Genomic DNA, 12,743 nt, shown 5'->3' with positions numbered 1-12,743 from the left:
AAAAACACGAAAAACTTGTTTTAAAAAACGTATGTTTAAAAGTAAACTTTATAAAAAAATGTTAAACAACCTCAAATAATCAGCTATTGGGTAATAACAACCTCTCTCATAAAATCTTATCTGTCAAGACATAAAAACAGCACCCTTTTATATAAAAAAACAATAATAAAACAAAAACAGTATAGTTATAGCTTTCTGCCATTTGTATGCCATATATAATAAAATTAATTTCAATAAAATCATAAACTTTACAAAATAAACATTTATAATGTTATGTACATTTTAAAAAGAGTTTGTTCATTTCATTTCAAGTAAAGTCCAGTGTACAATAATATTTGTTTACATTATAATTGAATTAGCATTACTGAATTCTTTTGAACAATGTATGATATTTTATGACAAGGGCTGTATGACATTAACAGTTATTATATGATCTATAATTGTTGTGTTTTGTTCTTTATGGTATATTTCTCGATTAAAATAGCATTACTTTACTATTATAGTTCAAAGTTACACCGCGATGATGAGTATAAACTTGAATTACTTTTGTATGTGCAGCATTCACATAGTTGTTGCACGCCTTACATGTTCGTCTTTTTTCCCGCGCTTCAACGAAACAGGCAAAAGTTGTACATGTACAAAGTTGTACTTTCTGTGATTTTTTTTAATTATTATAGCCTAATCATATAATAAAACTAGAAATGTGTCCATAGGACACGGATGCCCCCACACGCCACTGTTCTGTCAATCTTATGACTCTAGGTCAAACATTTTTAGACTACATGTGCCACAAGTTGAAAACTAAAAATCAACAAAGGGCCATAATTCTGTAAAATTTGGTCACAGCAAAAATTCCTTCCTTTACTACCATCTACACATTAAGGTTGTTCATCCCTGGAAGTTTAAGCAAAATCTGCCATCCGGTTTAAGAGGAGTTGCTTTCACAAAATTTCTTTATGGTATATAGTGAAAAAATTAACAAAGGGCCATAATTCTGTTAAATTTGATCGCAGCAAAAATTCCTTCCTTTACTACCATCTACACATTTAAGTTGTTCTTCCCTGTAAGTTTAAGCAAAATCTGCCATCCGGTTTAAGAGGAGTTGCGTTCACAAAATTTCTTTATGGTATATAGTGAAAAAATTAACAAAGGGCCATAATTCTGTTAAATTTGATCGCAGCAAAAATTCCTTCCATTACTACCATCTACACATTTAAGTTGTTCTTCCCTGTAAGTTTAAGCAAAATCTGCCATCCAGTTTAAGAGGAGTTGCGTTCACAAAATTTCTTTATGGTATATAGTGAAAAAATTAACAAAGGGCCATAATTCTGTTAAATTTGATTGCAGCAAAAATTCCTTCCATTACTACCATCTACACATTTAAGTTGTTCTTCCCTGTAAGTTTAAGCAAAATCTGCCATCCGGTTTAAGAGGAGTTGCATTCACAAAATTTCTACATAGTATATAGTTAAAAAAAACAAAGGGCCATAATTCTGTTAAATTCGGTCGCAGCGAAAATTCCTTCCTTTACTACCATCTACACATTAAGGTTGTTAATCCCTGTAAGTTTAAGCAAAATCTGCCATCCGGTTTAAGAGGAGTTGCGTTCACAAGATTTCGAGACATACGGACAGACGTACAGACGGACGGACAAGTGCAACGCTATATGCTCCCACTTTGTGGGGGCATAACAATAATTGACTAGTGTGCTATTGAATATGATGGTGATATTCACCGGCATAAAGTCATACTGACCTTGGCTATTGCCTCGGTCAATATGTCATCTGCTGGTGAATATCACATCATTTTCAATGGCATACTAGTCAATAATTGTTTGTTAAGGCATACAAGCACATCAGTATAATTTGTGTTACAAAATTACAAACCTTCAATATTGCTATCATTAACTAAGCTGGAAGTCTCTTATTGGAAAATTTACTTAAAAAGTACAGCTACACAAATTAAACCTATGACAAAAAATGATCACAATATATAGTAAAAAATATTAAATGGATAAAATTTTAAAAAAACAAACAGAAATATACATTGCTTTCACATGAAAAGAGCTAGTAAAAACAAATTCCTCAAAACATGTTTTTATATACCACATATAAATGTTACTATACAAACAATTACAAAAGACATTCAGCACATGTTAAGGAGATCATATTGGTCCCTGGTTAAATCTCTAGTTTATACAAGATTTGCATACAAAAACAATACAAATACATTACATATAGAGTAATTGCAAAATGACTGCATTTTAACTTTTAACATTTTAACAGTTTTAATTGTTACTTTCAATTTAACAGAAACAATGACATTTCCATTCAAGACAATGCAGACTTAACTCAAATACTATTGCAATGTAACAATGTTGATTGCTTCCACAGAAACAAGGCATTTATTTAAAACAAAGTGAACTTATCTTTATTCTTTCAACAAATATGGTTTGAGATTTTAGTACTGTATAAACAATTTCCAACTGAATTCCTTATTCCATCAACCAATATATCAAGTTTTAGTACAGGTAAAATTGTTCAGACTGAAATTCTTATTCATTCAATTTCAACGACTGTAATACAATGTACAAATATAAATTAGCCAAAATATTTTTTTTTCTGATTCTTTCAAGCAATATGTTCAAAGACATTTGGAACAGGAAACAATTTTCCAAATTAAGTTTCTGAATTATTCAAGTAATTTCATAATGTTTGGAACAGATTAACATTTCCATAAAAATCTCATTTCTTATTCATTCATTCTAAATTTAACATAAAAAATTTGGTGTAAGTAAAATAAAAATCTTATTTCTGCAGCCATTATACTGCAAAATAATAAAGGTAAAATAAAAGTCCATTTGAATTTTGTAATATCTCAATGTGTATCATGTAGAGACTATAGGAACAGGTAAAAGTTTCCCTACTTTACTGAACAAACATGATCCCAAGTTGTTTAGTGGAAAATTGCAAAAACTTGTTCTTGTGTTCAGTTCAAAAGTAAAATTCATAGTGCGTTTGCATCCAGCATGGATCCAGACCAGCCTGCGCATCCGCGCAGTCTGGTCATGATCCCTGCTGTTTGCTATCAGTTTCTCTACTTGTAATAGGGTTGGTAAGTTAATGTACAATATACAGTAGTTTCCTGGACAACCATGACAACATCAGGCACTTACAGTAAACATCATGTATATACAGTACTACAAAACTTGCATGGAAATGTTGTCTTTGTTCTATGATATAACTGACGGTTTACTTTCCTGCAAATTATGCAAAGTGACATCAACCACAAATCTTATTGCTTAAACTAAAAAAGAAATATTTTTCAAATGTAAAAAGTACTTATATGATTAAATTTGTAAGACCTATAAGCAATAACTCTCTTTCGTAGATGAAACTTTTTGGCTTAAAAATTATACAAGTAAACATTTTAGCACAAACTTGAACAAGATTTTTTCTGTTCCTCATAAAAATTCTATAGAAAGTAATGACAAAAAAGTAAGGAAATTTCTTTGACAAGAGGGTTAAAACAAATACAAATATCCAGGTATCACAAAATAACAATTATTATTTTGCAAATACAAAACAATAATACAACAACCTGAGTCATCAAATTAAATGCTATTTCTGAAATCTAAACAAGAAAAATGTATGCCATTGAAAACATTTTACTATATGACTAAACACTACTTTTTTCTAGGTCTTTCAACCAATGGCACTTAAATGACTTCATCACCAAACAGTTCTTTTAAGCCAGGAAGAGCATATAGGGACATCTTCCAGGTAAATAAACAGTTCTTCAATACATCTTTCTGAAATACAGCAAGAAAAAAAACATTAAAAAAAAAAAATACAGTAGATCTAAGGTATGTCAAAGTTGAAGGGACTTGCATAAAAACTTCAACACATCGGGACTTCCACTCATAAAGCGGTCTCATTTTAAAGACAAAACTTTGTGCCATCGATGTTTACAAGTATGTTACGAAAGGCATAACAAAAGTAAAGGGTGATAACCAGCTTATACATGTAGAAATATATCCCCTGTGATTATCGTGCAACACCAAGTCTCGACAAATCTCAACTGAAAATAATTTATACTGTTTATATTGAAATACAACAACAGCAATTAGAATGATAACAGTTCAAGAATATTCTCACAAAAAAACAAGACAAACAAAGGCTGTTAGTAACCATGTAATTCACATCTGCCATACAAGTTGATCGACAATCATTTTGGCAGGTAGAAATGGTTTCAAGAAACATCTCAAGATCAAAGGTATCAAACAAATCATTGCACTTCTACTTATGAATAAGTAAAATATTCTCGAATCATTCTTTACAGATCACATAAAAACTTCGACACATGGATAAAATGGACACATAAAACTTTAACTCATAAATAGTTTTAATAAAGGCTTTATAGAGTTAAAAAAATCAGGACTTTCATTTTACCTCAACATACAATGTATAGAAGTTCTACAGAATTACGTAAAAGAAAATGTGTTCAGTGTAACCTCTGCAGGACAACCCCCTTTAGATAACAGATATTTTGGTTGTTGCTGATGTAATGCTCAAGCTGAGGTAATGCTCCTGCTGAGGTAGTGCTCAAACTAAGGTTAAATTTAGTGTTAAGTCTTACTACAGGATGAGCTGATATGATTTATGTTAAGACAAGATTATCATTACCTTTTATATCACCTGTTATAATATTGTACATCTCCGTCTTTTGCCTTTGTGGGTTTTGAGCTGTTTCTTGAATTCTTTTGGTTGCTGTCTGCAACATAATTAATAATATAAATTATAAATAATATTCTACAATCAAACTTGCTATTGATTCCTAGTTTTCCTTGTTTCATCTTAACCTGTGACTATCTTAAAGCTGTTTTTGTACAATATTTTCAATAGAAATAGATCGTTACTCTGATTCTAAGAAATCGGATTTAAAGTCTGAAGTGAATAATCAAACAAGAGGGCCATGACGACCCTACATCACTCCTCTGAAATCCATTGCCTTCGAGTCAACTCAATAGAAATTAACTAAACATTATGCAACACACTAGATCATTTTAGCTATAAGCCTTATGCATCGAGAGAAGATTGTTTTAGGCTTTCCCAATACGAGTCTACATATAATCAAGTGACCCCCAAGGGCAAGATCAAACTTAATAGAGATCTAATGTACATTGATACACATACACTAGCAAAACTTGTGGCCTTGCAATTATTGAGAAGACTTGCAAAGGTTTTTCCTAAAATTGAGACCATGTAAAAACAAGTGACCCCCAACGTCAAGGCCAATTTTGATCCTAAGGATATGATTTGAAGGAAGTTTGTAAATGTCCACCACAAAATTTTACACACCAAATATCTAAGCTGAAGGTATTGGGTTTTAAGAGAAGAATTTGTTTAAAAAGTTTACCTAGGTGACCCCCAGGGCTGGGCCAATCAAACCCAGGCACATAATCAAACTTGGAAGTAGTCCAGTTTACAAAATTTCACAGCAAAATCTAACCCTTACAATTATAGAGGGTTTTTTCCTATATGAGCCTATGTAAAATCAACTGAACTTGGGGCAGTGCAAATTTTGACTCTACTGGGATCCTACATATTACAGGACAATCAGTTTACCAGACAAAATCTATTCCTGTCAACATGGTCAAATAAGGCTTTATTTTTTTGCTTCCATTAAAAAATGTTCCGGTCTGAATCGTACACACACTTTCTATTTTAAAGTAAATAACAACAAAACCATTCTCATGTAAATATGCTTGATTCAGTTCTTCATTTACTAACATACCCTTTTGTTAACTAGTTATTTTATGACCTGGTCATGCGGGGGAATAATCTGTTCTGCGTATGCACGAATATTGAGGCCCTTAATGGGTTATTTTAGATAGGTTTTACTTTTATTTCTTCTCAACGCTATCTTGGGAGACAATCGTAGCATATTTAATGATAAAAAGTAATTTTAAATTTAGTTCAAATAGTATCTCGTTGTTGTCTTTTACAAAGAAATGCAAATTAAAAAACATATAAGAGACGGGTTATGGCCATGGGAGGAAACTCTACATGAAATAAAAATAAAATAGATTTTATGCCTTTTATAACATGCTACATGATGACCAAAAGGAAACTGTATGACAAAGAACATAATTCCATTTGAATATTAAAATGTTTCATACGTTTAAGGATCATGAAGAATCAATAAGTTAACTGAGTTAATAGTGTTAATTTCAATTACATCCCTAAATTGGCCTCTTTGTAACAAGCATGGCTGCCGTGTCTATTTCAGTGACACACTGGGTTTGTCCAGTATCTTATCCTTGCCAATCAATAGTTGTAGTTTCCCTGCTGATTATTTACAGATTAATTTCAATTCACAACTTCAAATATTTTTAAAACATTGTCCGGTAAATTGAGTTGTCTACACGATTGTTTTCCTCTTATATTGCCCTACTTTAAAGACACATTTCTACGGTCAAATGTTTAATTTCATGTTGGATTAAGGAATGTTTACGTGTATTAAGAACCCAAAAATATTTGGGTAAAATTCCACTCTTTTTTATTATTTTAAAAAAAAGTTACAGCGCAAAAACATTGTATTTTGTCCGGTAATATGTAGGATCCCAGTAGGGTACATTTTACCAGTAAACTGTGAGTGTACAGGGTTCTCCTCTTACCTTATAACTCTCACAACATCATGAAAGGCTAAGTCTACATTCACTGGTGGATCTTTAGCACTTGTTTCTATATATGGAAGCTGAAAAAAGTTAATCACAAAATCAATTAAGTTTATTCTGTATTACCCCATGCATGTCAGAACAAAAAGAATTTTCCCACTTTCTCGACATTTCATAAAATTTACTACCTTATAAAAACAGAACTGTTGATAGCTCAATTTTTGTATTTTGATATTGAAATATTTGATCTGATTGTGGCAAATCCATTACACAAATATAGCCTGTTAAAGGCTTACAATTTTTTATGATATTTGCCATTTTGTGTTTGTATTTTATTAAAGGAAAGTATTTAACATGAAACTGGTTCAAACTAATAATATAGGAACAGAATAACCATGACAAAATGTCTCCATTATTTTGCTGTCTTCAAACCTCCACTTGCTTCACTGCAACTGGCTGACTAACTTTGTACATTTATCTTGGTATCTGCTAAACTGATAATGGTCGGTTTCATAAAATTTTATGGAAGCTGGGCAAGTCAATTTAAGAAATTCAGCAAAATCAGATATGTTATGATTAAGGTTGTTACCACACTCAAATGAAACTTTATATATGTATATAATTATGCTCCTAAAACGATTTTCAAACATCGAAGAATATGTAAAATATGTACTGCAAATATTTGTCAACATTATATGTAATCATTAAAATATATGCATTGATTATTGCATTCATTTCTTATTGTAAAATTTGACTTAGACTTTATAGAAAATAAATTTCTAATGACCTCCTTGTATTAACATGAAATGTAAATTCAGTAATATCTTTACAAATAATGCTTTTTGGAACTTACAATATTGATAAATCTTCATCGCAGCATTAAATTTATGATATAAAACCATAAAAAAATTGTGTTACAGGATCTTTAAGGAATTAGAAATTACAGGGTTTTTTTTATCAAGGGATACCTGTCAGGTAGAATGACTGCTGAGACCAAAAGTATGACCATCAAAAAAGTGTAAAATCAAGAATAACTGAAACTAATATATATATCTGTGTTTAATTAAGAAATAATATATCCCAAACTGTGATTTTATTGCTCAATAACATCAGAGTTTGGAGTTCCGAACGACAAACAGTTATCAAGTAATAAAATCATCGATTTGGATATATTATTTCGATTCTAACACGACATCAACAAATAAATGCTGCCGTGCATTATAATAAGCTTAATTGCGGATGATTTGTCTCCGTACTTATTGTCAGCGCGTCACATTTTAGTTGTTACGTCACGTGTATAATGATTACGTCACATATCTAAATATAGAACATCAAACAGTGATTTTATAGCATAATAACACACACTTTCGGTTCTTCTATGTTCAATAGGGAAAAATGCGGGTCATGTTAGAATGTTTTATAATCAACTGTAGCTGATATAATATTAAATGAATATAATAGAAATAACATTTAATTTGGTAAATTTAATCCACTACTTTTTATCTTAATAATCATTCACTAAGTAAGAGTGATGATATTAATATAACAGAGACTACCTTTAAATGAGCTGCAAGAGATCTTCCTTGTTCTTCTGACACTTTTCTCTGCTGTACTAAATCTATTTTGTTAGCTACAAGCAGCATAGGGTATGCATCTCTAAAAGAGAAATTTATATACATTAGTATCAGCAAATTTTTACAGTTGACATAATTATACACAAAAGATTGCAAATGCAAACTTTAATGAAAATTAAGATATAAGTAAATAAAGTTGCCATAGTTGTCTCTTTACACATTCTAATGTGGAAGTTATTTTCAAGCATCAGTATCACTATCAAAACAATCACCTGTTCAGTTATTAAACAATTTTACCAATACATGTCTATAAAAGTAACAGAAGAATACAAATAAAACTAGTTATTGTCACAGAAGGCAAGACCAACAAGCTGACTCCTATATACCCCCCTTAACTTCATTTCATATTCTTAAACTTGTCTTTAACTCTAAGTATCTGTGTATGAAAGCTCCGCATATTTTCATAACTTGCTGGATCTGTAACTGAGTAAACTAGCATAAAGCCATCTCCCTTACGCATGTACTGTTCTCTCATTGCACCAAATTCTTCCTGGCCTGCTGTGTCCAGTACTGAAATCATCCATCAATATATCAATACTTCAAAATAAATTCATGTTGTTGTATTATTGAATATTGTACATATAAAAGGGTATCATTTTTCAAATTTGGTGTCAGGAAAAAAACCTTTTGCATTACTGTTAAATTTTAATACTTTTTAAAGGTTAACTTTGTTTGATTTGTTTAATACTTTTAAAGGAAAATTACTTTATTTATTAAGTTAAAACCATTTTAACTAAATTAAATTCTATGAACATTACATTTAATGTTTGAATAATTAAATAACTGGTTTATGACTGTTTATTTTTAAGCTATTTTTATGTTATGTATTGAAATACATTCTCTTTACAATTAATTCACAGTACTGGCATGCGAGCAGTTCCCGTACAGAAGCAGTACCCGTATTTTTCATTTAAACGCTTGATTTTTACTTGCATTCTTCAAAAATTCATTTCAAATCAAGCAGATGCATAAAAGAGACCAAATCTAAGTGTCAGTTCGGCAGTACGTATAAAAGTCTCATTTTAAATCACTTTCACCTGTGCGTTGTCAAAACGTGACCTTGTTTTCTCTGGGGGATTCCGTCCTTGCGCGCATGCGCTAAAATATTTACACGTGAGGCCTGGTAAAGGGTTTTCCACTAGTACCACCTGTTTACAGATAAGTAGCCAATTTGATGAAAACTTGTTTAATTATCAGAATTTTGATCAATATTACTATATTAAATAATTTTATGGCTTTGATGCGTAAAATATCATGCATACAAGCATGCCATTGCATGAGAATGCGTTGGGGTAACGGTACCGGGTAATAGATACCAGCGTTTAGTCTACGCTCTATTTCCTGAACTACTTCTATTTATCTCTTAGAAAATGGTCTGTTCAACAATTATAATTGTAAAATAGGTCCGATATAACAAAATTGTATAATTATAATGGGTTAAATTTTATGTACGGGAACTACTTCTCTTCCTACAAAATAATGGATAATTTCGGTACCCCATATGAGGCCTCATAACTAAGGGTTATTCTATGTTTAGAACATGATGGAATTTCCATGATTTGTGTGACGAGCCGACTAGTGATGTGTAACATTCAAATTTTGGTGAGTGAGCGTAATAAAAAATAATGTTTAAGTAACTACGATTTTTGTACGGGAACTGCTCGCATGCCAGTACAGCTCATCTGGTTGTATCACAACTTTTATCAAAAAATTACCCAGGGTGATTTGGATAGTCCAACTGTTCAGCTAAAATGTCATTTCAAGATCTAATTTATTACTGTAAGTGATAATTTGATAATAGAGATCACTTAAGTGACCAATCAAGCTATGATGTCACAACTCATGTCACACACACTTATTAATATAACCATATATAATTGTCCTTATCTAAAATGAGTTGGCCCAAACGTCCTGGAGATGAAAAGACCAAGGCAGAGATGTCTGTGAGATGAATAGATTAAAGGCAAAATGCCCTGGAGGTGAATAGACAAGGGCTGAAACATATTCAGAAAGGTGAAAAGACCAGAGTCAAATGTGGAATGGCAATGCTTTTTCCAAAGGGCTTGACAGTAGGAGAAAAAAAAACGATCTGTGAAATGGGTTAAACTATTAATGCCAATTTTATTTGGCTACAAATGTAGTAAGAAACCTCCTGGTTGTGTAAAGACCAGTGTCGAAAGAAATGTCCTTGTGATGAAAAGATCAAAGACTAATAATGCGGGAAAGATATGTCCCAGAAACTTCATTATTCACGCTGAGTAATAATCAATCGTAAAGAGTCACCACTTACTAAACATCAAAATATTTTGTACATGGAAAGATACATATATTTAAAAACAGAACATGCATAATTTTAGCAGATTCAAATTATTCTATTGTACAATATAAATGTTTTAATATCAAGTTCTTTACTTTAAAAATCAAGCATGAAGTACATTTCATGGACTTGACAGTTGAATATTGTTAAAATTTACTGGAATCTATTTAGACTCTATTATCTTGAAAATGAATAACAAGTTTACCATCTAAGATACACCACTCCCCATCTATCTCCGTGTGTTGAATGTATGAGTCTTCAATTGTTGGATCATAATCAACAACAAACATTTTCTGAAAGAACTGTATGGTGAGTGCACTTTTACCAACACCTCCATCTCCCACAACCACAAGTTTGTAAGTTGTCAAATTGTTGTCGTTTGGAGCTCGTGACATTGTCTTTTATCAATATGGCTTTTTACTCGAACAGCCGATTATGGAGAAACAGAATCTAAATCCATGAAATATAACTCGTTAAAATCAGAAAGCGCGAAATTACTATGTAAACACAACTTTCGCAATAAATTTCATGGGAGCGGCCATTACTACGACCTTGAACTTCCGGGTTTTAAATGAAAAATAATCGTAAACGAAATATTTATGCTTTTTATCATGGAGTTCCTTCCCCTTACACTGCTATGCTTTTAAAAAGCTTAAAAGGTTGAAAAGGTGTGACTTAATAAACACTTAATAAATTGACTTCTTTACTTCACAAAATCGTTTTCAATTGTAAGAGGAATAATCAATTTTAGAATATATTTAAAGAGATATATGGTTAACTTCTAAAAATAGTTTACTGTACTGTCAATACCATTGGTTGCTATTAATAATTTTTAAAGTTCAAAAATAGTTTAAATAACTTCGCAATACTTGACTGCCTCATAACTTTATATAGAAATAAAAAAAGTGAGGACACAACTGAACAGAAACATGTAGGCCTACTATTTAAAATTTGTTTGTAAACATCGTCATGCCATGGTGGATTAATTTTATTTAATTGTGAGTACTTAGTGTTACGACATATTTGTAATGGCATTTTATGAACAACAGATAAAATCTAAATAAAAAATAAATTGCCAAGCTATTAAAATCTCCTGTTGACCAGTATTCATTTATTTATTCTAGATTCACAATTAACAATTAAATTATGATCAGACATATCTAAAATTAAGTCCCAGGACATATATGGATTTTTGCACAATTTGCACAATGCGCATATAGTTCTTATTACCTATTGCTTAATATACAATGTATATACATGTATATTCTACTTATTTGTTAGCAGAAATAGTCATTTTTTTAATAGGTGGCTATTTACTGATGTGTAAAACACAGGCAATCGGTGCGTGGCTTGGATAGTATACATGTACAGGGATGTACTATTCTCCGGTCTCCTATCGGTAAATCCCGGTCTCTCCCGGTCTATTTTGACCGGATTTTACTAGAGACCGGCGAATAGTATCACACGTTTATTGTCCGGTCTCTCCCGGTTTAGGAGTAGATATTTTATTTGATATCGTGACAAATAAATAAGTTTTTTTTTTCTCCAAAATTGAATGTTTGTCACTTAGTTTGGTAACAATAATTAATTAACACAGATCATTTCTCAAATTTATTTATTAATAAGATCTATTATTAATATAACTATACATAAACTTTCAATTCTAAAAATAATAATAACATGTACATTTTATTTATATATGATAAAAAACAATAAATACATACAATCATTGAATAAAAAGGTACATTTTTTATGATATTGATGTATCATTTTATTTAATTTGCTATTCGCGTTTAGTAAAGAGATTCAAGTTAAAAAGTAGATTTTATGAATTATTTAATTGATTGATATTTTTAATAATTATAATAATAAATAAATAAATGGTTTAAGAATAATGAATATAATATATTGAAAGAATAATCATAATTTACTGACTTTTTCCAGCTAATTTTAGATAATTTTCATAATCGTCGGTCATCATGACAATTGAATATTTAAAATTTATAAAATTAAAAAAATTGTAACAAACGTAATAACACAGTATTAAAATAGCGCATAAAAAAGAAGAAAAAAACATTTTTCAAAAAAGATGAAGAAAAAGACATATTAAAAC

At 30.8% G+C, this 12,743-nt stretch overlaps 1 protein-coding gene across 2 annotated transcripts; it reads right to left on the bottom strand.

Moving 5' to 3' along the window:
* Positions 1-3,272: 3,272 nt before the first annotated feature.
* On the bottom strand, positions 3,273-11,245 carry LOC132746903 (ras-related protein M-Ras-like). Of its 2 annotated transcripts, none has more exons than XM_060736176.1 (6): positions 10,836-11,245; positions 8,670-8,823; positions 8,236-8,335; positions 6,680-6,759; positions 4,686-4,773; positions 3,273-3,811 (listed from the first exon to the last, which is right to left on the bottom strand). In XM_060736176.1, the coding sequence occupies exons 1-5, from the start codon at positions 11,023-11,025 to the stop codon at positions 4,701-4,703; spliced, it is 597 nt and encodes a 198-aa protein (XP_060592159.1). In that variant the 5' UTR covers positions 11,026-11,245; the 3' UTR covers positions 3,273-3,811; positions 4,686-4,700. The 2 variants fall into 2 exon arrangements, with proteins under 2 accessions (XP_060592159.1, XP_060592160.1); XM_060736177.1 differs by having other exon boundaries at positions 4,698-4,773.
* Between the last annotated feature and the right edge of the window lie 1,498 nt (positions 11,246-12,743).

The sequence above is a fragment of the Ruditapes philippinarum genome, unplaced genomic scaffold (assembly GCF_026571515.1).
Source record: "Ruditapes philippinarum isolate M1 unplaced genomic scaffold, ASM2657151v2 ctg1055_1_1_1_1, whole genome shotgun sequence".
In the NCBI taxonomy this organism is placed as follows: domain Eukaryota; kingdom Metazoa; phylum Mollusca; class Bivalvia; order Venerida; family Veneridae; genus Ruditapes; species Ruditapes philippinarum.
The sequence above is the reverse complement of the archived record's forward strand: the minus strand, read 5'-3'. Positions and strand labels throughout refer to the sequence as shown.

Excerpts from the sequence above, each read along its gene's own strand:
- LOC132746903 (XM_060736176.1), bottom strand. The coding sequence starts at position 11,025 with ATGTCACGAGCTCCAAACGACAACAATTTGACAACTTACAAACTTGTG. Across the intron at positions 8,824-10,835 it reads GGAGTGGTGTATCTTAGATG|TACTGGACACAGCAGGCCAG; the intron begins GTAAACTTGTTA and ends GGATGATTTCAG. Across the intron at positions 8,336-8,669 it reads ATACTTAGAGTTAAAGACAA|AGATGCATACCCTATGCTGC; the intron begins GTTTAAGAATAT and ends TTTCTCTTTTAG.